Source organism: Rhododendron vialii, chromosome 10a (assembly GCF_030253575.1).
Source record: "Rhododendron vialii isolate Sample 1 chromosome 10a, ASM3025357v1".
Lineage (NCBI taxonomy): Eukaryota > Viridiplantae > Streptophyta > Magnoliopsida > Ericales > Ericaceae > Rhododendron > Rhododendron vialii.
In genome coordinates, this window is record NC_080566.1 from 25,680,803 (window position 1) to 25,706,463 (window position 25,661).

General features: G+C 38.9%; 3 protein-coding genes and 1 non-coding gene across 10 annotated transcripts; 2 read left to right on the forward strand and 2 right to left on the reverse strand.

Moving 5' to 3' along the window:
- The first annotated feature begins 914 nt into the window (after positions 1-914).
- On the forward strand, positions 915-5,156 carry LOC131303576 (uncharacterized). Of its 2 annotated transcripts, XR_009192088.1 has the most exons (5): positions 915-1,285; positions 1,369-1,594; positions 1,684-1,903; positions 2,433-2,761; positions 2,854-5,156. XR_009192088.1 is itself a non-coding variant. In XM_058330508.1 (4 exons), exons 1-4 carry the CDS (start codon positions 989-991, stop codon positions 2,449-2,451), a joined length of 762 nt encoding a protein of 253 aa, XP_058186491.1. In that variant the 5' UTR covers positions 915-988; the 3' UTR covers positions 2,452-5,156. The 2 variants fall into 2 exon arrangements, 1 of the variants encoding a protein (XP_058186491.1); XM_058330508.1 differs by having other exon boundaries at positions 2,433-5,156.
- Positions 5,157-6,366: 1,210 nt separating this feature from the next.
- On the reverse strand, positions 6,367-21,592 carry LOC131303577 (uncharacterized). 6 transcript variants are annotated; one of them, XM_058330509.1, is made up of 4 exons: positions 21,392-21,592; positions 19,259-20,454; positions 12,255-12,329; positions 6,367-7,090 (listed from the first exon to the last, which is right to left on the reverse strand). In XM_058330509.1, exons 2-4 carry the CDS (start codon positions 20,150-20,152, stop codon positions 6,974-6,976), a joined length of 1,086 nt encoding a protein of 361 aa, XP_058186492.1. In that variant the 5' UTR covers positions 20,153-20,454; positions 21,392-21,592; the 3' UTR covers positions 6,367-6,973. The 6 variants fall into 6 exon arrangements, with proteins under 6 accessions (XP_058186492.1, XP_058186493.1, XP_058186495.1 ...); XM_058330510.1 differs by having other exon boundaries at positions 21,423-21,588; XM_058330512.1 differs by having other exon boundaries at positions 19,259-20,410; positions 21,392-21,574.
- LOC131305813 (small nucleolar RNA snoR100) lies at positions 13,023-13,130 on the reverse strand. The gene has a single exon (XR_009193370.1). It is a non-coding gene; the product is annotated as a small nucleolar RNA snoR100 (small nucleolar RNA).
- A 2,770-nt stretch (positions 21,593-24,362) lies between the features above and the next one.
- LOC131303047 (uncharacterized) lies at positions 24,363-25,328 on the forward strand. The gene is made up of 3 exons (XM_058329838.1): positions 24,363-24,428; positions 24,526-24,633; positions 24,675-25,328. Exons 1-3 carry the CDS (start codon positions 24,363-24,365, stop codon positions 25,326-25,328), a joined length of 828 nt encoding a protein of 275 aa, XP_058185821.1.
- Positions 25,329-25,661: the final 333 nt, after the last annotated feature.

Sequence of the window (25,661 nt, forward strand, 5' to 3'; positions counted from 1 at the left end):
GAAATTGGAAACAGAAAGGCCAACAGTTGAACGAAACAATTTTTGCACTAGACCCACCAGTAGGTAAAGCATTCCTACTGGTTCTAAACCTCTTACCGGTAGAAATTGGGAACAGAAAGGCCAACTGTTGAACGAAACAATTTCTACCGGTTCTAAACCTCCTACCGGTAGAAATTGGAAACAGAAAGGCCAACAGTTGAACGAAACAATTTTTGCACTAGACCTACCGGTAGGTAAAGCATTCCCACCGGTAGACCTTGAATACATTGAGCAGCTTTTAAGCTGCTGCTGTACGTTTGAGCTGGTTACGAAGGAATTTCTCAATCGTCCTACCGGTAGGTGAAAAGTTCCTACCGGTAGGGAGAGCAAGTTACAGACGATTTCGATAGAAAATTTCAGGTTTCGATCCAATCTCATGTACAACCAATACAAACTCGAACAAGGCATAGAAACATTCAAATAACATATAAAGAGAGGTAGAATTCCCTACCTCAGGTCGGAAGGCGAAATCCAAGCGATTTGAACGAGCCCTAGCTTTTGGAACCTCAAAATCAACTAAATACTCCTCTCCAAGCTAAACCCCACTAAATACAAGCTCAAGATCACGTACGGAGGGTGGAATGAAGGTCAATCTTCATGGGTTTTGAGGTTGGAGGTGAAATTTGAGAGTGGGAGGGAGAGAAATGGAGAGAGAGCCGAGAGAGGGAGAGAGAACGGGAGAGGGGAAAAATGGGAAATGAATTCCCTGGGCACACACATATACACACACACACACACACCAAATTACACTAACACCCTTGACTTTCAAACCTTGCACATTAACCCACAACCACAATTTCCACACTAAACCATCACTTGTCCCTTTATAAAATATTAAAATTAAATAAAGAAATTTACGGGTCTCTACATCAATAGAGACCGAGAGAGGGAGAGCTATATAAATAGCATTTTGTATGCTAGTACTAAGCACTGCATAGGTCAGATACGAATGAGTCCTTTGGCATTTTCAAAGCTATGTGAAACTCTCACTCAAAAAGGACTTTTACAACCCACGGTGCACATGTCTGTGAGAGAGCAAGTGATGATTTTCTTAAAAATAGTTGGACATAATTTGAGATTTCGGTTGGTTGGAAGTGTCTTTCATCGGTCGATTGAAACCATACACCGATATTTTCTTATTGTTCTGGGTGCCATTTTGAAGTTATATCCAGAGCTCATTAGACTACCAGGTGTTTCCACTCCAATGGAGATACGAAATAATCGAAGATTTTATCCTTGGTTTTCGGTAAGTAATAACAAATATGCATAATTGAATTTGTCCTTAAGAAATCAAATTACCAAAACTTTGGTTGCCTTGGAAAAAAATAGGATTGTGTGGGAGCTATTGATGGGACACATATCCAGGCATCAATTCCCCTTGAACTTCAAGGGAGGTTTCGTGGGGGAAAGGGATGGACATCGCAAAATGTTTTAGCAGCCATCACTTTTGACCTCAAGTTTGTATATGTACTTGCGGGTTGGGAGGGCTCAGCACATGATTCCCATATCTTGAATGATGCAATTTCGAGGCCCAGGGGGCTTCAAGTCCCTGAAGGTAATTTTTTTGCCCTAGGACTTTAAGTTTGATAACATTATTGATAAAACTGAGCAGACACATGACATAAGGGTTTTTTTTTTTTTAAGGTAAATATTACCTTGCTAATTCTGGTTATGGCATTAGAAGTGAATTCATCCCTCCATATCGTGGTGTACGATATCACCTAAAAGAGTATAGTAACCATGAGCCTGAAAATGAAAAAGAGCTTTTCAATCATCGCCACTCTTCATTGCGAAGCACTGTTGAACGGGGGTTTGGAGTGTTAAAGAAGAGATTTCGTATGCTTGGCGGAGAACCTTATTTGAAGTATTAACTACAAGTAGATGTACTAGCGTGTTGTGTTTTGCACAACCATATAGTGGGATAATGCGACGGGTCAGTCATCGATTCCAGCCTAGACAGCAAAATCCACAACGGACACAAAGACAAGAGAGAGAAGAAAATAGAGAATGGACACGAAAAAAGAAGGCCATAGCTGATGCTATGTGGTACCAATACACTAATGGTTAAAATGTTTATCCTATGACGATGTGGAAAAGATATTATCCGGTGATGTTTTGTTTGCTTTGATGATAGGGAAAGTCAGCAAAGGGATTTTCATTGCTACCTTCATTTGTTTCAAGTGTTTAAGACTGCTTTTCTTTATACTGTTCCTTTTCTTTTCTTGAGACTGGTTATATAAGATTGAGGCTGTTTGTTTTCCAAATCAGTTTATATATGTTGATCAGACTATTTTTTTTAGTACTTCGTGCTCTAGTAGTTTGCTCCTTTATGCTTTTATGAATGAGTTTTGATGGATTACAATTTAATCATGGAATGTGATTTGTGGTATTAGATATGAGCAAAAAAAGTGAATCCAGGGGCAAACAATTTAGGTGGTCAAAACCCATGGAGCGTGAGTTGTTGGAAGTTCTTGTGGATGAGGTGAAAATTGGGAATAGACCTAACAACACTTTTAGAACAAGCTCATTCAATCGGGTGTTGAGTGTCACATTTAAGAAATTCAACGTTGAATGTTCATCAGATCATGTTGAACATCATCTTAGAATTGTGAAAACTGCATGGGGTATCATAGCTCAACTTCGGGATAAATCTGGATTTGGATGGGATGACAACATGAAGATGATAATTGCTAGTCCAACTGTCTACACAGAACATGTTCAGGTGCCATTCTTAAGTTATTTTACTCTCTATTGGCTTGAGTTTCTAGTCTTTTTTTTAAACTTGTCAGTGTAACTTTTATTGCTTGAAAATAGGCACATCCAACTCATGAAGAGTATCTTAACAAGAAGATTGAAATGTATGAAAAGATAGCTTTAGTGGTGACCAAAGATCGTGCAGAAGGGAATTTTGCTAAATCATTCAATGATGTTGACTTGGAAGCTCGGCCAGATATTGAACCAATAAATTGAGATGATGACATTGCCATTGAAGACATCTCTAAGGACAAGAATGCTGGAAAACAATCGGCATCCTCGAGTGAAACTTCTGCCCAACCAAGACGTCATTGCAAGCGTGGTCGTGATCCTCATGATGAGGAGTTGGATATCAAAACAATTTCAAAAAAGCTTGGGCAAGTTGCGGATGCAATTACTTGGCTGACATGGGATAGGCTTGATGTTCAAGCTCTTCACGATGAACTGATGAAGATAGAAGGTTTTGATGAGACTTTTCTAGGCTCAACTTTTGCTTATTTGGTTGAGCATGAAAGGCTTGGGAAGGCATTTATGGCGAAGAGCATTAACCTCCGAAGGATTTGGCTTGAAGATTTTAGTAGCCATAAATTTTGAAGTGAATTATATCTAGTGTTCTATGACTTACCAGTTCTTGTTGCTAGTAGCATATCTTTTTGTTAAAAAATCTTATTTGTTGCAAGGGTTAATTTGTATTTCAATTTTGATAGTAACGATGGATAATTGGGTTATTCAGTTGATGCTTTAGTTATTTGCATGAAATGGATCTTGGGTTTTGCTCAAAGATGGATCTGGAGAGCTTATATGAATTGATTGCGTCAATTTGGGAACTGCTCAACTAGTGCATTCATATTTATTTTGAATGTGGTTTTAAAATGCTTGGGAGGTTCTTTATCTAACTTCAAATTGCTCAACTAGTGTATTCATATTTATTTTGAATGTGATTTTAAAATGCTTGGGAGGTTCTTTATCCAACTTCAAATAACAGGTTAGTGCATAACCTTTGTGTGGAAAACTATTTTGACAACCAAACGATGGAAAATCATTGTTTTGAAAAATATTTTTCATGTACCAACCAAACACCGGAAAATGAAAGTTTGAAGTTTGTTTTCTGAAAAAATATTTTACATGGAAAACATTTTACATTATAAAACATTTTCATCGAAACAAACGGAGCCATAGTGTAGAATAAATGAGGAAGATGAAGGAGAGAAAATTTCATGAATGAACAAAGGAGAGAGAGTTGTGGCAGTCAAAAGATAACAATACAGATGGAAAGTTTGTGATTCGACAGAAAATACTCTCGTTGTCTTTACACATTGGGGCATTCTTGTCTTTACACATTGGGGTATTTTGTCTTACATGATCTAATTTTTTTTAATGGCTAGTATGATGTAAATTCTAGACTACAAATAGAATTCCCTTTTTCTTTTTGGGAAATTCCTGACCGGTCCTATTTTTTTGCTTTGGGTTTCATGCGGACCCCCTTTTATAAGCTATTCCAATCCAAGCCATTTTTAAAAGTGCTTTGGGTTTCTTGGTATGAATTCTTTGGTGTGTGAATTCAAACCCAAAATTCACAGCCCTTTATAGAATTCACAACGCATTTGCAGAATTCACATCCTATTGGCACTATACACGCCATTTTTAAAAGTGCTTTGGTTTTCTTGGTATGAATCCTTTGGTGTGTGAATTCATACCCAAAATTCACAACACTTTACAGAATTCACAACCCATTTGCAGAATTCACATCCTATCGGCACTATACACGCCCAAAATTCACACCTCTCAAATTACACAATTCACGCCAACAAAATCAAAAAGATTTTACAACAACAAAATCAATTAAAAACAATAACCGACTCGTCTAGAATTTCACAAGTAAAAACTCGTCTAACAATGAAATTCAAGACTTTTGAAGAGATTAAAACCTAAATCCAAGACATCAAAACACAAGAGTAGATCGAAGTAGTAATATAGAAAACAAAAGCGCTTATCTCAGATCGAGAAATTGACAAACCACAAAATAAGATTCAATTTCAATCACGAGCCTTGAGCTTCTCCAGCCGCTTAATCAGCAGATCGAGGCGAACGACGTGGTCGGTGATGGAGTAGATTGGAGCCAGTAGAAGACAAGGGCAGTGGCAATGAGGAGGGCGTTGCGGTGGCGGAGGTGGTCGGAGGGGCTGCAGTGGTCGGTTTTGCAGGAGGGGCGGGTCTCGCACTTCTGGTATATGTCCATGAGGAGGAAAAGGCAGAAGGGGACGATGGAGAGGAAGGGCATGAGGAGGGAATGGGGGTATTTTGGGTACATCATTTGAAATAGGGCTTGGACAAAAAGGGTTTGACGCGGGGTGGAGCTGGACGGCCATGCTGAGACAAAAAGGGACTGGCTTTAAAGAAGCCCTCTTCTTTCCCCTTCCAGCGAGTTCAATTTTGTTGGTGAACTAGTGCTTACCCGTGCCTACGGCACTACCCACCGTGATTGGAATTGATTTGTACCCTGCCGCTAGATTCGAACCATGAGCAAAAGCTAATGAGAGGCGAGGAGGTCTTGATTGTGGAGAGCTTGAAAGGCGAGTCAGTGTCGTTGTGAGTGGTGGAGGACGGTGAAGGAGAAAAGGGCGCATGAGAAGAAGAGTGATGGTCTGGGTGAGGTAGTGTTTGTGTGGGATCAAAGAGAGAGAAGGAGAACTCTTCTGAAGTAAGGTTTCAAATTTGAAAGTGGATGTAATTTTGATCGGTGGCAATTATGTAATTAAACGAAAGAGACTGGACAATTTAATAGAAGGGAAATTTCACCTCAACCATTGGATCAATTCAATCTTAACCATTGCAACAACTTGTCCTTGCACCATTGTGTTTTATAATAGAGATAAAACCTTCTCCCCTATTGGCTAAGAGGAGATAATAGGACAACACTGAACTCAACTCAAGTTAGTTTTATTTACAATTCTCTCCCGAGCATAGTTCCAAGTATTTTTTAGCAAAATAAGTTAATTTTGTCCTTATTTGAATTTTTTTCGTATTTGTTAATTTTGCGCCAAATTTTTGTAAATTATTGATTCGTCTCGACGAGAGGAATCATAAAAAGTAAATTTTTTTTACTCTAAAGTCCTGAGAAGTTTGAGAAAATCTGGCTTGGAGACTATAACATAAAGCTGAGATACTCTTGGAATTGAACACGGAATAAAAGCAGGCATCACAAAAATTCAATGTTTCCTTGACTTTCGTCGTACTTGCATGCACCCACTGCAGCCGCATTTGACCATCCGAGCCGGTTATTGGGTTCTTTATGGTATAGAACTGTTGTTTACCTCTCCACTTGCAAATCGAAACACACATGAATCCATGTAAGAGCTAGCGAATCGAAACACACACGAATCTATGTAGTGAGAGCTTGTCTCATGTCGTCAAAATAGCATTTCAAAAAATCATACTCCTATAAACCTTGTTACCAATACAACAACAATTGAAACGCATTGATATTCAGGTTTTTCGCAAGTTCCAACAAAACATTTACTTAATATAGAATCAATTGGCCAGACAATACGAGATGGATACAAATAGAACAGATTTCCAAAGCAAGCCCAACTTGCATCATAACCTTCATCTACGTAACGTTCATAGCACATTGAAGTACAGAGGATGGTGGTCCATGTAGTTGAGGCAACAACAATGCCATAACAAAGCATTAACAAGAGCATCTATGAGGATTACATGTGAAAGTGAAGTCCATATCTACAATAGATAATGGGTAAACTTATGCCACTGGTGTAATTGCGTCTATAATGAAAATGGAACAGAGAACATTCTTTGTCCCATCGAATGGGTGTATTTTTACTGAGTAATTCCCCAGCAGGCAATGACAGTGTCACCAGAACAAAATGAAAGAACTCAAAGAGCAATTTGACCCCCCCCCCCCCTCAAAAAAAAAAAACCAAATAAACAATCGTGTCCTCAACATGCCAGTTCATATTACAATAAATGGTGTTTACACCCAGGGTAAATGACCCACCTACAGCTGATATTACAAAACTAATAAAAAAAAAAAAGGGCATGCTCAATCGATACTACTTGAATTGGATCATACAGCACCACATCCAAGTATTAAATAAAGGTTTTATTTGGCAAGATAATTTTTTTTTTTTTTTGTGTGTGGATAAACAATGTACCATTGGATTCATGTAGTATGAGCACCATGTGTTCTTGAAGCCCAGATGCCAAAGACAAGAAACCAGAAGACAAATAAGATGGCCCAGTAGCGTGCAGGTCCGTACTTGATTCTAGTAAGCACGATCTGCGGGTGTTTCAACAACATAAACATTAGATATTTACTTAGAAGCCCCAGCAAACACAGGTGCGTATTCACATTATAAACAGGAATATAAAACAATTTATAAGAGCGGATGCATGCAATAAGAAACTATTTTCCTTTAAATTTCAAATCGTTCATGGCATATCAATTCCTCCTTTGAGAGGACCATCTATAGAGAAATGGAATCTAATAATCAAATTTAAAACAATGCACCCAAATTTAAATGAGTTTATCAGCTTACCCTTGTAGTACATGTTCTACACATGTTATGCACCACATTCAAAAAGGCTTAACGTTCACCATTTGAAAATTTAATTTGTACTCGGCGGAAATTTAATCTTTACTCTGCTGTGACTTTGATTGAGTAAACAGAATAAAATCGTAGTTCTCCGGAGCACAGTATTAAGTCACCAGCTGTCCCAAAAGCTCTAGTTGTTTAGGAAATGGGTGAAACAATCTATGTTAAGCTATTCAACACCCTTCCTCACGTGCAACCCCATCAAAGATTATACAAACATCATAAAAGCAGAGAAGAATAACAAAAGAGAAAAATAATGCAAATAGAGAACAAATGACTTCAACCAGAAGATCCCTTAAACCAAAGCTCATGGTAGATCACCAAATTTTGTTCGAAAAGCGCAAGATATTAGGATATTGGACAAGCACAAGGACACAACCTGGATAGATGCACTTATCATTAGGACACGTGAGACATGTGTAGGGGTTTTAGCACAAGTTCAACAAAATACACTGAATGGAAGACACTGAAAAAAAGATTTTCAATCAATTTGTAATAATTCTTGTAGCCTTTTATTATAGACTCTCAACCTTTTCAGAGTTAAAATTGCAAGTTAAATAGTTAAGCCTTCAAAATAAGGCATTTGGGTTTTGTATCCCAGCCTCTTATACAACAGGTAAACTTCACCAAAAGACCTGTTCCAGCGAAACCGTCAGACAGAAGTGACTGTTAAAGGGGACAAATGGGCCTTTTCTACCTTAAAATCAAATTTTAACTGTCATATAAAGAAAGAACAATTTTCTTGAAGTTTTAAATGTGTGTAGATGTACCTAACTCCATATACAAACTTTTATTTGAAAAGTCAAGAAAGATAATCTATTAATCTCAGAAAAAGATCTCGATATACAAACTTATTGTGTTCCGCTATGTCTCGGTCTCACAAATTCTACAACCACACACAAACAAGCCATGTGGGCCCACACACACACACACACGGGAGGTGTGAGTGTGTGCGGCTCCCAGATGTCTTGTGAGTGTGTTTTTGTGGTTGTAGTGAAGTTGGTCTCTGTCCTACTTTTTCTCAATATTTTTGTGTCTAAGAAATAGTGTACGTGTAACGCCCCCAATTTTGGGTACGTTAAATGAGGCATTTATTATATAATAAAGAGAGTCTGGCTCATTATTACATCATAAATACATCATAAGGAAAGGGTACATTTATTCAACGAGGAAGGAAACTAGGGTTCCTAATACTACTCTGCTTGCTCTTCCATCCTAGCAAGCTCCTCTGCTCCCAAAGCTTCCACGGTGTACATCTTATCCTGTTCATCTAAGAAATCTGACACATTATACCGGCGTCGCAACCCATATAATATGTCAGGGTCACCAAAAAGGCAACACCGTGAGCTACAATGCTCAATAGGAAATCCTTACCCACCAACCTTAATTTACAATCAAGGCTATAATAAAGCATCAATTTCCACATGATACGTATATACACAGTTAACAATGACACATTCACATTCGTTAATCATCTTTCGTTGGTGTCCAAGATTTTCGGGTTTCTCCTACGCGACTCATCGTAGACCGTGTCAACATTTCAACCTTTCAAAATCATTTGCATTGGCTCCGTACCGCGGATAACCAAGCTACACACCCAACCTTTCAAAATCATTTGCATTGGCTCCGTACCGCGGATAACCAAGCTACACACCCAACCTCGGTTCCGCCGTTCCGGTCTCCCGAGTATCCTCACAATGGTTCCGCCGCACCGGGTTCCCATTGGCACACAATTGCATTGGCTCCGTAACGCGGAAAACCAAGCCACACACCCAACCTCGGTTCCGCCGTTCCGGTCTCCCGAGTATCCTCACAATGGTTCCGCCGCACCGGGTTCCCATTGGCACACAAAACACACACCACACAACGGGCTACCATGTCCGGCCACATTGCGGTTTCCAAAACATTTCATCTTTTTAAAACACGCCTTTTCGTTAACCACACCCTAGGTGTCATGTTTCTAACTTTCTCGATTTCCGTGTCACGTTTTCATGCATAGACTCCGCGGTAGGCTTTTTTTTTACAAACATAAATCATTCATTGAAATCTTGAAACTAACTAGCAAGATCATCCAATTCTATATTAATAATCATGCTCATAACCATTCAAAGATCAAAATATGAATACTTCAAATCAAGCGTTAAAATCTTCTTTTTCGAAAATCGTTCTTACTTTTTGAGAAATTCGATACAACATATGTTTATTTAAGACAAGGTCATTTATCTAACATGCTCATACCTCCATTAGTGAGATAAACTTATTGACAATCATGCATTTTAAACGATAGACAACCTTATCTACTTAAGAAAAACAATAAGGATATTGATACTTTGAATCAATAGCATTCTACTATCTAACGTACGATTCTATACGTAGAGTTTAGGGAACAAGGGGTTATACTTATACTTAGGGAAGTGAGTAGAGAAAATCTACATGATCGTAATGTCATTTCAAGATTTTGTAAAACGAGCTTGCTAATTATTCCTAATACTTTAGCTTGCCTTATCATAAACAAAAATAACTAAAGTTATACTAGGGAGAATGAGTAGAGATTTATCTACCTTGATCCGAAACTTAGTCGGGGCCGAATAAGCTAGTTGAAAGATTTTCTACGGCGGTGAAACTTGCAAATCTGGACCGAACTTTGGATGGCAGTAACTTGGTCAATATTTGGCCGAATACGATCGTTCTTGGGTCGAAGTTGAAGCTCTCGAAGTGCTCTACGACTTTCGTGAAGGAAGTTGATCCTAGAAACTACTTTAGGTAGGCGAAAAATGGTGATAAAGGGGAAGACAGTATGCTGTCTGGAAATAGGAATCCGAGATTTTTACTGAACTTCGGATGCCAATATCTTTGTCATTTCTTCACCGATTTGGATGGTTCTTGTGTCTAACTTGAAGGTTTCGAAGTGCTCTACAACTTTTCCGAAGGGAGTTGGTTCTAAAAACTAGCCTAAGCAGGGGAAAACTGAGGATTTACGAAGGGCAGTAGGCTGCCTGGAAAAACAGAAATGGTTTCTAGAGAGAAGTGAGAGCAAGAAGTGAAGGTGTGAGTTGAAATGCTTGGAATGACTTGCTATTTATAGGCAAAACTTGAGCTCCTCCTCCCTCCTCTATGGCCGGCCCCCCCTTCTCTCCTTTCTCCCATGGATTTGCTCCATTGTCATGTCCAATCAAGCCTTTCAATCATGTCATGCCTTCCATGACTTGTCACTTCCATTTGTAGGCCAAATCTTAGGCCATCATGAAGGGTTTTTGACTTGTCAAGTCTATGGGGAGGTTGCTTGCAAGAAAGCACAAAATCATTGTACTTTGGAAGACTAGAAATGGGTTGGCATGGTCAAAAATAGGCTTAAGGCTATAAAGGTTGCTTGTGTAAGTAATCAAAACTCATGCACACACTCCACCCCACTCTCTCACTCTCGGCCTCTCTCTCCCTCCTAGGTACATATGTCTAGGAAAGTAAGTCTAGAATGTAGGTGTGCATGCATGGCAAAGCTAGCCTTGCTTCCTTTGGAAGCGAAATGATGGGATTCCTTGGCCCATGATTTTGTATTGTCAAATCAAGGCTTCATTGGCAACTTAAATGGCTATTAACCAATGGTCAAAAATTCTCCTAGCATTTATTAACCATTGGTTAAAGAAGGTAAGTATGGGCTTGAATGACTAGTCAAATCTAGGTTCTCATTATGGCAAGTCTAAGGTTGCTTCTTTTGGAAGCAAAATGATGGGATTCTTTGTATGACTTGTCTTGTCATGCATTTTGGCAAGTCAAAGGTCTAATAACCAATGGACAAAAATTCCCCTAACAATTATGGACCAAGGGGTAAAGGAATATTGGTAATAATTTGATATGACTAGTCATGGGAATCTATTGTCCAAGAGATAATATTTTCCCTAACATTTATGGACCAAGAGTTAAAGAATATGGGTTATAATTAGGGTTTGAAATGACTTGTCATGGGGTATAATGATTACCCCTAAAGGTCTAAGGGTTCAATTAGGGTTTCGGGGGTTCAAAAGGCTCCAAGACGGTCAAAAAGGTCCAATTAGGGTTCGGGAAGTGTAACTAGGAGAAATGGTAGTTTGGTTTGTTCAACTAGTCGGTTGGAAATTAACTCTACTAGTCAAGTAGGATTTCTAGCCAAGAAATATAATTTAAAGATTTTATCTAACTCGTTAGGAAAATATACAAGTGCTTTTATAAGCATACTTGTTTTTAGAAAATGACTAGATTGCTCGGCGTGAAAGATATAATTTTATAAGTCTCAAATCTAATTATGACGGATTATAAAAATTAAACAGAAATTTTTAGTAGCAAATCCAAGTAATTAAAATAAAATTTAAATATTTAAGGAAATTTTTTTTTACCAAAAATCAGGGTCGTTACAGTACGAATTTGTGTTCCATATCAACATATGTGCATCAAAACGACAAAGATGTAATAAGTATCAATGCTAGCCTAGTAGATTATAATTAGAGGGTACTGCCTACTGGTACTATTGGACTCCAAGCTGTCGTTCAAATAACTTCTTTCACTAGAAAAATCTTCTTGATCAGAATGCAATCCCATCAATAATCTTTTCTCATTTTTATTTGCAAAGGTCAGCAACAGAACAAGCCCATGAAGTTTGCCTCATCAGATTTCGAAGAACAAATATTCTACCCAACAGGGTCCTCGCAGTAGAGGACCATATGAGAATACTATATCCGCATGTTTTCCTCTGACAATCAGGAGACAGAGACATGGAAGGTGCAGTTGATAATTAGCATAATTACTTTCTTTCCTATGAAAAGACAGTAAGTGCAACAGATCCTAGATCAACAGAATGAGTATATAACCACTTACAAAGCGAAAGAAGACAACAACAGTTAAAGCACAAATGCCTCCAAGCAGAATGTGAAGACCACTTTTGGCAGTTTTCTGCAAGCAGGAGGAGTTTGTTAGATGAAATGTACTCACCAACAAGGAAAGTATATAATAAAACCAATGGAAACAAACCAAGGAAAAAAGGGTAGCTTACATATTATCAGAATTAATACAAGAAAGAATATAAGATGTCCAGGGAGACGTTTCATGTGAATTGGTAAAGTTTCTATGCAAGATACTTGTTAAAGCATCCAACTCAAAACCAATTGGCAATGGCTGCCCAAGTTCATAAACAGGTTTTGGAGGTTATAATTAACCAATGTGGGACAAACTCTAACAATACTCATTGCACTGAGGTTAACAAGAGGGTTTCTCAATTTGGAAAACGTGCTGCACTAACTGTTAACAATAATAAATTCAGTAAGTAATATCCCATAAAAAAATTGAAGCTGCTTCAAATATTATGCCTGTATACAGACATGTACACATGTCAAGCTTGTTTGCGTTTATGTAGCAACTTTATTTCTAGCATTACAAGTGCTTCAGTTTTGACCAGCATAATACCTGTGGGTTCCAGCAACACAACAACAATAACAGAACCCATCAAGTCACCAACCATTGGGGGTATGGGCAGGGGAGGTTTGGAGACAACCTAAACCTTGGCATATATGAACAAAGTGGCTGCTCTCATAATACCACTGAAACAGTGGCCCCCCTATACCTCCAAGAACCAAGGAGCTAAAGGGACATTTTGTTGCGGAACCATGCCCCCAAATCAAAGCCGAAAGGCATCAGAAACGGCAGGCTTAGAGACCCAAATCAATTTCTGTACACATAACAATGCTTCCTTCATTCATAGTTTTCGACTGACAGCTGACATATTCTTAAGGTGGAGCATGTTATTTCTTTAAGGTGAGAAATTCGCCAGATGTTGGTTAAACCTTTTTTTCATTCCACTGTGTCTTCTGTAAAGACTCAAAATCAAACAAATATAGTGACATCCTTAACTCCAAAAGAACAAATAATGACTCTTCTATATTATTAAGACAAAACTATTTAGTTACTCCTATTCTTTACCAAAAAAAAAACTGTTCGTCACACCACATACTACTTTGATTAGTTATGCATCCTGAGTAAAATTCATTTAAATACTGTTTCACTGCAGAATAACATCAGAACTCATAGGTGTGTTCATGCAAATGAGCACAATACTTAGATGCCTCTAACACGTGCAACTACCGAATCTTGTTAGGAGAAGAGTTCCTGCCCCAGCCTGGGATCATGCTTCAATGCCTAGTCCGGCTTGTTACTTGCAAGATCCCCAATTTTATGTGACGATAGAGAAGGTGGAGGTTATCACAAAATTGATCACAACCAAGAGGATTTAATGTTTATCATCTTTGACAAGAAACAAAATGGTATTCCTTTCTTTGTTATGCTTTCACACAAAGAACTATTATTCATGACATCAATGGTTAAGCCCCTAAAAATACACTGGACATGGTTTATATACCTGAAAGAGTTTCCCCTTGCATGAGATACAACAGAAAGCTTTGCAGCTTTCAATTGTGCAGATTTGTCCAATAGAGTGGGGAGTGGGCTGTATCAGGACAACTGCAATGTGACTAGCTCCTAAGCAAGGCCATTATACCCTACCATACCGGCCGGTATGTCTCGTTTTGGGAATAAACCGGTACACTGAACCCTCAGTTCCAGGCGAACTTTCCAGCCTATCTCGGACATACAGGCCAGTTTCGTCCTTTTACCAGTGGTACATTACATTCCGGCAGTGTACCGGTGATGAGAGATAACGAAAAATGTGAGAACAAGAACTAGATCAGATCAAAATACGAAACGGGGTTCAAAATATGAGATCAGAGCAACTAGATTGGATCAATCCCCTTCACAGTGAAGTCTGCCAGGTTCAACTCCTCTGTTCTGTTTCCATCTCCTTAGTACTGTGGAAGATGGTGAAGCTTTTCCCCATTAATGGAGAGAGAGAGAGAGAGAGAGAGAGAGAGAGAGAGAGAGAGAGAGAGAGAGAGAGAAGGTTTTGAATGGCTGAGAGAAAAGGGGCTGGTGCAAGGGTTAATATGACAGCCTGTATTTTCTCTTCCCAAAAATAAACAGTTGAGGTCAGATCATGACAAACATTAACCATGGTTAAATGTTTGTGAAACTCTGCAAATATGGTAGAGTATGTAAGACAGTACGAATATACCAGTTAATCCCAAACTAAAAATATCTAAGAATAATTTTTCATATAAGAGTATTTATAAAGATAAATCCAAAAAAGTACCTGAAATTATATCTGTACCAAGCCATGCCGTACCAGTTAAGAAAATGATACCATATCCGGAACAGTATTCAGAACCTTGCTCCTATGGCATGGAATGATTCATTTCAACCATTGAAGTGGAAGACTTCAACATTTGTGATACACTTAAGGGCCACCACAAGAATGACGTCAAACTAGTACTGTTATACTTAAAACTGCCCAATGCAATGGACTCCCTTCTGAGAGAAGCATTAGACTCAAGTTCCAGCTACAAATGACTGAGCTTGGGTGACCTATGTTTTGCCCATGAGAAGACTTTCTTCATAATGTGTAGTGGGCCGAAATATCCGAAGGTTCATAGGGATCACAAGGGTGGAACCACTGCGGATCCGTCGTTCAGTTGTCTCAGTTCGTCAGTAAGTCAAGTCATATTTTGACACGTCGCATCAGGTTTCTCCCGAAGGATAAGTGGATCCTGGGCATCTCACCGAGCTTCAGGATGGTTCTCCGAGTGTTGTAGAACTCGTTACGTTTGGCAGTCATCCTTATCGTTCAGTATAATCTCCTGTCAATGGATCTATCTTTGTTCGGTAAGGAGGACTCTGAACGGTGACGTGCCCGTTCGCTCTTTACGTTCAGAGACAGCTGTTGTAGAACCTTCTAGAAGCTTCTGATGATACGTGAGTTGTCTTCTCTGATAACCAAAGTGACACTTGTCTGACACTGACAAACGCGGCTCTGCAATCCCCAAGAAGCGGCGTTCATTAAATGCTCCTGACATGTGACGTCATCCGAGCGTGGCAACGCCCGTGAGGAGCAAAACCGACTTGTTCAGCACTCTACATCTTTGCCTATAAATAGAAGAGTACCACTCCTAAGATAAGGATGAGATTTTTACTCTCAACCACTCTCTTCTTTCCCCTACCATAATTTCTTACTAAACTTCTTTCCTCCATCTCCACTTCCTGACTAGTTCGTCGGAGCTTCTTCCCGGAGGAACACCCCCCTCCGGTTCTGCAGGTACACGAAGATCAACGTTGTTCTTCCATGGTTCAACAAACAGAGAGAAAGGTTCAAGAAGGTCACGGAGAAATCAGCCCCCCCACATAATGAAATCAAGCATTTGTGTAGTAACAAAGAAAATGTCCTTCGAGGGAGCTATTTATGTTGATTAGTCACTGAAATATCTTACAATTCATTATTATGAAGAGTTCACTAGGAAAGGAAGAAGAAACTAAATGGTGATGAACAGGTATTCTATGGAATTAACAAAGCCTTGTTGGACTTGAGAAAGTAAACTTGTTTTACTCCAAATGGTACTGAGTCAATGACATTAGTTGGGGGAGGGGTTCAGATATGGAGTATTTTGTGCACATTCAAGCTTTTCATACACTTCATTTAAGCCTAGACTCCAATTGCAGATTAGGGTTTAGGAGGGTAGAAGAGAAGAAGAAGAAGATAACTCGAAAGAGATGGACAAGATGGAGAGATTAGAGAAACAAGTTTAGGGGGCATAAATGCCCCTCATCTCCACTTTGTTCCAATGAGTTAAGGGGAGCAATAATAGGAGGTAAATTCAATGCTAGAAGATCCGAATCCGAGTCTTACAAGGAGCAGGACTTAATCTATGCATATCAGGTAGCAGGCTAGGGGGTTGTATTAGACACATACAAGCTCTTTGAGTGAGACTTGAAGTTTGAAGGGACCCCACGTCCTTAGCTTAATCTCCTACACGTTTGAAAAAAAAATTAAAATATTTGACCGACTGGGGAACATATGGTCCCAAGGATTGCATAATCTGCCTTTCGTTTGGCGGGTTTAAGTCCCGTAATAATCTACTAGACAATGCTATATTTTTTGGCAGTATGACAGGGATGGGGTATTACATACTCCAACCAAAAGTAATCCTTCTTTTCGGGATTACATAACCCTTCGGAAAACGTAATCCTCCTCCGTTTGCATTATTCTTTAGCCCACTCTAACCAAAACTTTTAACTACTCCCATGGTACATCTAACCCCAACCATTAAACTTTGGACTCCATGTCCCCTCCATCCCCATCTATAACTCCAATTTTCACAATCCTTCTCAAAATTACTCCGGAAATTAAACGTGCCCTAGAGACTATAGGACTGCAGTAAGATTTTTACTAGCTTCATCTACATTAAAAATATATTCTTCAAATTGAAGACCCAGAATCAGCCAAGAAACAACGCAGGATTTGAGTTGTTGGATGTGGTCTCATATTTTTCTTGTAAAAAGAGCCCGTGAGCCACTATGGTGCGTTTCCAACTTTCTCTAAACTAGAACATGATCGCATGATGTTAGTAGATGAAATTAAAAGGGAACAAATGTATGCTCGCTGTGGTGTGGTGGTTTCGCTTGACCTCTTTGGATCCCGTCGCTCCTTGATGTACCTGCACCAAGGCGTAGGGCGGTTGGCCGCCTTACGCCCCTCCAACGAGCATGTAAGTACACAAGAGAGGGAGAGAGTACTGTGGTATGGTGTGAGAACGTATCTCTCTTAGGGTTTATCCCTTCCCTTTCATAGGCGAATGTACTTTCTCTCCAAGCTAAGTGTGCATGGCACATGCCCGTGACGTCACATGTAACCGCCTTAGCTCAGTGACGTCAGGGTGACATTTGGCCCACGCTAGCCCTAGCTTTGGAATGTTCTAGGCACCCTTAGAACCAACTGGAGGGACCCTTTGCGCGGATCCTCTAGCCCGGGTCGGGCCGACTCATGATGCCCGGACGACCCGTTAAACCGACCCGAAGGGACGATCCACGGGTCCACCTCCTAGACTTCCTAAACTGATGGACCGTTCGGTCCGGCCCATCTCTATTCGGCCTAACCTGCTACACAGGCCTGTGCTTGGCTTAGGCCCAAACCGAGTGCTTGGGCCAGACCCTCCATGCTCGGCCCAAGCCTTTTGTGCCGTTTGCGTATCGTGGACCAACCCACAGTGGAGTTTGGTTCGGCCCACCACACTCGCGCATGGATATCAATACCATCAGTATGATCATTACACATCATGATTCTAATGAAAGACATAGATGCACAACAAGCTTCCCATAATTTGCACTAATAAAGGCCTATTCAGTTAGGAGGATAGCCCATTATTTCCAACAACTGGAGGATAGAGTCTTCAAAATGAGTTGTGTCCATGTTTCGACACAACATGATATTGACACTGGAATGGAATTTGTGCCTGAAATGCGTGACCAACAACTCCAGGAAGGGAAATAAGAAATACTCTCAATCCACAAGTTAGTGAACTTGGATTCCTTTCTACTGCTTCCATATTGCACAATGGTCACTCTAGAGTAACAAATGACTCCATACAACAAATATTTTGTAAAACTCCATCACTTAGACTAAGAACTACAACACACGTCTACTTACGAACCCAATTATGGGGTTGAATCCAGTTTCATCCAAAATGGCAAATTACAAGCAAAGCTTTTCTTACCTTCCACTTCCTACAATTCTCCCCATGTTAGAAATGCTTCCTAAGGTTTCCACTTTGAAAACGCACATAGGCAATATGCATTAAATACACACTCCCATCCAGTGGTTTCCCCATAGGAATTCTGATTTTTGCCCTTGGGATGACTTGTGCGTTTTGGTGGTTTGTTATACAACGAAGGTTGCTAAGGATATAAACAACAAAGTACTAGTCTTTCTAATAGTTCAAGCTTTTAGATGAATTGGTGGTTAACAATCAATTATGGTATCAAAATAGACAATAGATCATGTGTTCGAACCTCATTGCTGCCTGATAATTTAAATATTTATACATTTGGCCCACACGTATAAGAGAGTCTAGGGCGTGTTGAGAACCCAAAATAATAAGGTTACCCCTCTCTCTAATAGCTTCATTCTTTAGATGAGTCGGTAGTTAACAATCTAACAAGGACTACCGACTACGGTTTTGAAGGTACTACACATAATATCATTAACGTACAACACCTTTCTTTTTCCTCTCTAGGCGACAAAACATCCTATTTCCACAATTACAAAGGCAATGTACATAGCACTAGAATGCCAGCAGTGTCTTTCAATTTAGATATAATTTTTACGGGTTACATACATCTGCATAGGTGTGGATACTCATTTAAGTTTCAAGACACTTTAAAATGAAATCAATAACAAAACATAGTCACATCACATGTAAGCCATCTGATTCCACATTGGTCAACATTGACCACCTCCCCAATTTGTAGAAATGTCAAAAACCATAAGAAAAATATAAATGTATTTAACAAATATTCAATAAAATAAGTGCTGTACATTTTGAACACCTGGTTTTTATCGATATTTAGAAATAGGTGACTGGGTTCTCTTTCTACAACCCTTATTTTTCCAATTCCCCTTCTGCTCGGGATATCTATCTTGTAGGAGCTACAACGTCATTCCGCACAATGTCAATTAGATAATAATAATAAATAAATAAATAAAAGTTCGCACGAAATGGCCAACTTAAAATGATTACATTTCTAAACAGAGTAAAAGGGAAACATATCATTATAAGAAAGAAAGAAGCTGTCAAGAAATGGATATGAAAACAAGAAAAGAACAAATTATCCGGACCAAATGGTTCGATACCCTTGTCACCATGCGTAATAAACCAGTACCACACATGATCTATAATAGTTGAGCTCTTGAAGAAGTTACAAATAAAATACACTGAAATTCAAAATACCTTTCCAACACGAGGGGCAATGAGCCATGCGAGAGTAACAGTAAGCAGCCCTGTGGCAAGCAGGATCCCAGTACCCTCCACAGCCCATTTTGTTGCAGGATTTTCAGTAGGTACAATTTCTTCAGTAACAATATCAGAAAGTTGTTCGGTGACCATTAGTGAAGCAGTGGCAGGATTGTTGTTATTATAGGGATTAAACCACAATGAAATTTCACTTAGCCTTTGCCTTCGAATAGCGGCAACAGCATCAGGGTCTACACCGGAAGTTGTCTGCACTTGTTGTGGGTTAATTTCCCCATTGGCAGTCCTTTCCCTCAACGCCTCATAATCTTTCAATGAAACTAGAACCTTCTTGAAGTCTGCAGTTCTAATATTTTTCGCAATGTGTCCACAAATTTCACAGACCGTAGATCCATGATTTACAAACCATTTGAGTGCACATGCATAGTGTACTAGAGCAATATCATTTTTACAAGAGCAACCTAGCTCAAGTAAGGAGTCTTGATGGCTAAAACCCGTTTCTATATCTTGTTTACAAACGAAAACCTCCCCTTTAGGGCTGACAAACTCAACAACTCCAGAAACTTTTCTAGCATTTTTGTTGCATGAATCATCACTTTTAGTATCTTTCAAGACTTCCTTACAATTAGGCTTCACGTCTTCACTGCTTGCATGTGCATCTCGTAATAGTGGAGTGATGCCCAAAAATCCCAAGGCAACATCTCCCCTTTTGTCAGATTCAGCACAGTGGCATACACGACAAGTCGCCAAGCCTGCTTCGGTGTCTAAGCTGTGGCGTGATGCAGAATACGTCCCAGAATCATCCCTATCAACTGGCGAGGAAACTTCATTAGCTACTCCACCATCTGTTTGCAGCCAATTATCCTTGCCCATATCATCAAACTTTAAAATGTTTCTCGCAGTATGAATGGTGCACCGATTATCACTTATTCCAGTTCATGATAGACCTCCGCATGGCACATTTTCAAGAAAGGAGGTTAATTCCCATGCATATATTCTGGGACAACTAAGACTTTGCTTTTCTCAAATCCAAGACGTTGGTTAAGGAAAGAAGAGGTGAATTAAACATGGGATGGATAACCAATATCCAATATTGTGACTCCTGATAAGTATACCGCTTTAGACATCTACCTGAACCAAATATGATCCCTTATCAACTCTGATGCCGCAGCAAACTGTCGTTTTACAATAACCAAATAATTAGATACCGCAATCACAAGTGCAGACAAAAGACAAAGTGGGTTAGGCATTTCAACCACTATAGTTCCACAGGAAAAGATGTATCCGTCTCTAAGTCTCTACAAGAACAAAAATATGAATTCTGATACCATATGTATGTGTGAGATGTCCTACTTTAATAAAAAGAAAAATGCGACACGAAAACCAATTTTTTGGCACCATTTTCTATCACCGCCTACTTGTATGCTCAATGATTGGACCTGCCTCAGGAACTAATCAGTGAAACCAAATATGTTGCCATAGTTATATGAACTGTGACAAAACAGGGTGATATATAACACTCCACTTGTATTTATATAGGGCACAAAACAAACTCGTTTACTTCATAGCTGTTAAGAATAAGGCATCTAGGGCATTTTAACTCTTCACGTGTTTCACGAACAAATTGAAAAACCTATGTACTAATAGATTATCAATAGTATTAGTCCACAGAACGTAGGTAATCGAGCTACTATCCGCATAAATTGAAGGGAACAAATAATGTTCAATACAATGTAGAAGGAAATCTCAAATGTTGCTTGGTGATTAGGCAATAACGCAAGACTCAACAAGCCACAACTGCATCTGTGTATACAATTGTACAATACAAAACGAGAATGATGAAGTCGTGAAAATTGGGGAACATATGAAGTAAATACCCATCAATACATTTGGACACACCCATTGAGTAACAAAAATAAAAAAGAAAAGAAAAGAGCATGGAAATATAAAACAATATAAAACAATTGACAGACCCAGATGTCCAATTCACTGAAATTCAGTCCTCAACCAAGAGATATCACAAATAAAGTTCATATAAAACTGACCAAGAAATGTGAGTACACACATAGTAATACATTTGGTGAATGTGAAAAAGGATGAGACGAAACGAACCGCTGCGAATAGAGAAGGAGAGGAAGACGACCTGGATCCGGGTGCGAATACGATCGGTAAGAGTAGTGGTTGGGTTTTACATTCGGTTGGTCGGAGATCCAATTCTATCTGCTCTCTCTCCCTCTCTCTCGATGAACTCTCTTTCTACCGACTCCTATGTGTCACCTTTCCTCCCGACTAGCGGATGTTACTTTTGCAGGTTAATTATCTCTCTCATCCCCAAAGTTCCACTATTTCTATAAACCTTATTTTTTTAAAATTACTAATTTCAAGTTAAAAAATTATGTGTTGAAGCAAATAATTTTTTTCTAATATAAATTTTATTTGATAGATCTCATTGAAGATCTTTTAAACAGTGCAAAAAAAATCAAAAAATTATTTTTTATTTTGATTATATTTGAATTTGAAATTACCTTTTTTTTGAAAAATAAGTTTTATAAAGAAAGCGAAACAGGGTATAGTCTCTAAACTATTTTATTTATTTCAGTGCAGTCTAGTTATTGACTCTGTTAGCAATCCGTTAACCATTTGGACGCCGTTAACACTCGGATAACTTCTTCTAATTTTTTTCAATATTGTATACTTAGATAACTTCTATATGGAACTTTATAATAATTCCAACTTGAATCGTAACCGTTCATCTTGATCAATTATATGCAAAATTGTATTTTAAAAAATAATCTTTTGCTTAGGTACGTATCGCCAAAGATTAAAATTATTTTCTTTACATAAATGATCTTCTAAATGATCGTTGTAGGCTTAGTACGTTCTGATTTAATTTACAAAAATATAATAGTATCAAGATGTATCTTATATCTCAAATGTAAATCAACGTACTAAACTCTCAATAATTTAATAGACTCTTTCATTTTGTAGGGTCAGTTGGGAAGACCATTCTTTTAAAAAATATCCCATCGGATAGGGAGATAGCAAAAAAAAATTTTATAGTTTTTAAAGTGTTGATTTTTTATTAGTCATTTTATATATTAATAATCTCATAACTAGCTTTACAAAAATAAACCTTTACAATCTTGTATACATGTTTGAGCGAAATCTCTTTTTTGTTGTACTTTTCGTCCAAATAGTTAACGGATTGTTAACGGCATTTACAATTGGACTATATTGAAACAATCGGATAGTTGAGACACTACATGAGTTCAATTGATAGTTGAGGCACACTTTTAATTTTTTCGAAATACTTTAGGGATGAAATGGATAATTAACCCTTGCTTTTGTCCTACACTCTCATTTTTCCCTTCTTTTCCCTGATTAGTCATGTTGGTTTCCTACTTCTTTCTTCTTCTTTTTTTAAGAAAATTAGGGTGGTCCTAATTTTTAGGTTCGATTTTAACCCAACCCTGATAATTATTGTCAAATCTGTATAGGCTAGGTCATGTTGCGTTATTGACTTTTTTGCCTTTTTTCAGAAACAGATATTCAAATGACTGATATACGTATCCACATGTATGTATAAACTTTCAGAGTACGAATTGATAGACACAGTAAACCACGAGAAGATACATTTTGACGAAAACCAAAACATTCTAAGGGCCTGCTTGGATGGAGTTGAGGGGGGGGGGGGGGGGGGGGGGGGGGTATAAGAGGGGGAAAATGGGGTGGGGCCCCTGCTTTTGCCAATGTTTGGATGCAGAATTGGTTCCCCTCTTTCATTTTCATCTCTTCTTCTTTCTGACGCGTACATGAGCTTCTACCGTGAAATTTTTGGGCTCCTATTGGGTTTCCAAATTTTATCCGACTGTAGAGGGGTGGAATTTGAACGAAATCACCATTGCTTATCCCCTTTCCCCAACCCCAGGCCTCCATTGCTTCCTTCATTTTTGTCGCCGACCCATTTCTTGTCCATGGAGGAGACAAAATAGGGTTTTGGTGGCGATTTGCAGTGCAGTCGATTTTTGCTTCATGAACTCAGGTATGGCCTCCATTTGAGTAGATCTGTGTGTGTGTGTGTACGGGCTCCTCTTCTGTCGATTTCTTGTTTCATATGGCTAAAAAATGGAACAGTTATTTTGGAGGATGAACTGTGTTTCCTGTGTTTTTTGGATCGAGGGTTTCGATTAGTGCAGTTTGTGACTGGGTTTCGAGTACAACAAGGGTTTGAACTGTGTTTTCTGTGTTTTTTGGATCTAGGGTTTTGATTAGTGCAAGGGTTTCTGACTGGGTTTCGAGTACAACAAGGGTTTGAACAATCGAACATATTTTTGCCCCATTATTGCTGCAGTTTGAATAGGGTTTTGATTATTGCAATTGGTTTGTTTTTGAATTATAGCATGATAGCATCATATACTATGGCTATAATATGTTGTTTTTCAATTTTTGTTTCATGCCTGCAAGGGTTTGGATGAACAAGATGAATCCCTGAAAGAAAACCCTAAAAAAACAGCCATCCCTAAGTATGTATTGTGTTTGTATGAATAAGTTTTAAAGAAATTAGTTTGGTTTAAGAAAATAAAATTGTAATTAAGTGTTTGTACTTTGTAATTAAGAAAATGACTTGTGTTCTATTCACGAAGCCCATTTTAGGTTTTTTACAATGCCAAGATTAAACAGAACAGAAATAAGGAGAAGAGAAGAGGAAGAGGCATTCATCGCGTTAAACACGTACATTCGTGCTGCAATGGGCGTGTTTCGGCTTTATTGCTTCATTGCATCCATGGCATAGTATCCCCGTCCTTAGTTGTCTCCAAATCCAAACTACTACAAGACCCAAGTAGATTGCCACGAGCAGTTGAGGGTAAATATGCATATGTTTTTTAGGTTGTGTTGTCTACTTTGAGGTGTTAGGTTAGGAGACTTGCGCAATGTTTGTCTTGAGAAGAGGGTAGCCATTTTCTTGTGGATCCTCGCTCACCATACAAAACAGAGGCGTACGAAATTGCACTTTTGAAGATCGACTGAAACTATAAACAGACATTTCAATGTCGTACTTCAAGGTGTGTTGCACCTTTATGACATGCTCCTAGTAAGGCCAGAGTCAGTACCTCCTAACTACCATGATAGTAGATGGAATTGGTTTCAGGTAAACTTCATTTCAATTGTTGTAAAATCTTTCATTTGGTTTTCTTTACTCCACCATATTTGACTTAGTTGCAATAAATCTACTGATTTTGTCTTAGAATTGTCTTGGGGTGCTGGACGAGACGTACGTGCCAGTTTATCTCCCGGCAATTGACAAGCCACGCTATAGGTCAAGGAAGGGTGAGATTGCCATAAACGTTTTACGTGTATGTAGTCGAGACCTAAAGTTTGTCTTTGTCTTGTCTAGTTGGGAGGGTTGGCCACTGACTCTAAGATCCTGAGGATCGCCATTTTCAAGACCCGATGGTTTGAGAGTCCTCCATGGTATGTTCCAAATCCTAAATTCACCTTCCTTTCACTCCATTCCTTTATGAACCCTTCCTTTAAACCTTTTGTAGTGAATGTCGTAACTTTCCTTTGGTATAAGACATTACTACTTGTGGATGTCAGATACCAAAATGCCGAGGGTTTTCTAGCACCGTACCGCGGACAACGATATCACATTAATATTTGGAAGCAAGGTCACATGCCGACTAGCAAAGAGGAGTACTTCAACATGAAGCCCTTCGCTGCTAAGAATGTGATTGAGAAAAGCTTTGGTGTGTTGAAGATGCGGTTTGCAACATTGAGGTCTCCCTCGTATTACCCCATTACGACTCAAACATGTATCGTCACAGCATGTTATCTTCTCCATGACCTCATCAAAAGAGAGATGCCTAACAACCCCATTGAGAACGAGTACACGGGATGGAAACGTGATCACATACACAATGTGGAGGTAGATAATCACATCACTACCATAGAGAGTTTCAATCAATGGACCGAGGAGAGGGATGCATTGGCTACAGCCATGTACAACCATTGGCTAGAAAATGGTGGGGGACAAGAGGTTTTTCCATAATGAGGAACTTTGTTTAGTGTATTTTGTATTAAGTGTTTGAAGAACTTTTATGATGTAAACATTCTATTTGAAGAACTTTGTATTAACTTATGATTGTAATTCAAGTCAAGTTTGTAGTTCATAATAAACTTCTTAAATAATCATTGTTGTCCAACTTAAGGTGCTTTTGCAGCAATGGATACCTAATAAGGCGATGTGCCTAACAAAAAGGCTTCAAGGAGCCATAGGGTGCGGAGGAAATCCGAAGTGGATACCCTCATGAAATGCATGCTAACCAAAATGTGTGACAAATGGAGGGTGGAGAATGGGTTCAAACCCGGGTTCTTCACCTTC

Bases quoted from the DNA above. Each gene is read 5' to 3' on its own strand.
- LOC131303576 (XM_058330508.1), top strand. From the start codon at position 989: ATGAGTCCTTTGGCATTTTCAAAGCTATGTGAAACTCTCACTCAAAAA. The intron at 1,286-1,368 runs GTAAGTAATAAC...GGAAAAAAATAG, and splicing joins GATTTTATCCTTGGTTTTCG to GATTGTGTGGGAGCTATTGA. The intron at 1,595-1,683 runs GTAATTTTTTTG...TTTTTTTTTAAG, and splicing joins GGGGCTTCAAGTCCCTGAAG to GTAAATATTACCTTGCTAAT.
- LOC131303047 (XM_058329838.1), top strand. From the start codon at position 24,363: ATGCTCCTAGTAAGGCCAGAGTCAGTACCTCCTAACTACCATGATAGT. The intron at 24,429-24,525 runs GTAAACTTCATT...ATTTTGTCTTAG, and splicing joins GTAGATGGAATTGGTTTCAG to AATTGTCTTGGGGTGCTGGA. The intron at 24,634-24,674 runs GTATGTAGTCGA...TGTCTTGTCTAG, and splicing joins TTGCCATAAACGTTTTACGT to TTGGGAGGGTTGGCCACTGA.
- LOC131303577 (XM_058330509.1), bottom strand. From the start codon at position 20,152: ATGGGCAAGGATAATTGGCTGCAAACAGATGGTGGAGTAGCTAATGAA. The intron at 12,330-19,258 runs GTATTTTGAATT...TCCTGCTTGCAG, and splicing joins TTGCCCCTCGTGTTGGAAAG to AAAACTGCCAAAAGTGGTCT. The intron at 7,091-12,254 runs GTAAGTGGTTAT...AAACACCCGCAG, and splicing joins TTGTTGTCTTCTTTCGCTTT to ATCGTGCTTACTAGAATCAA.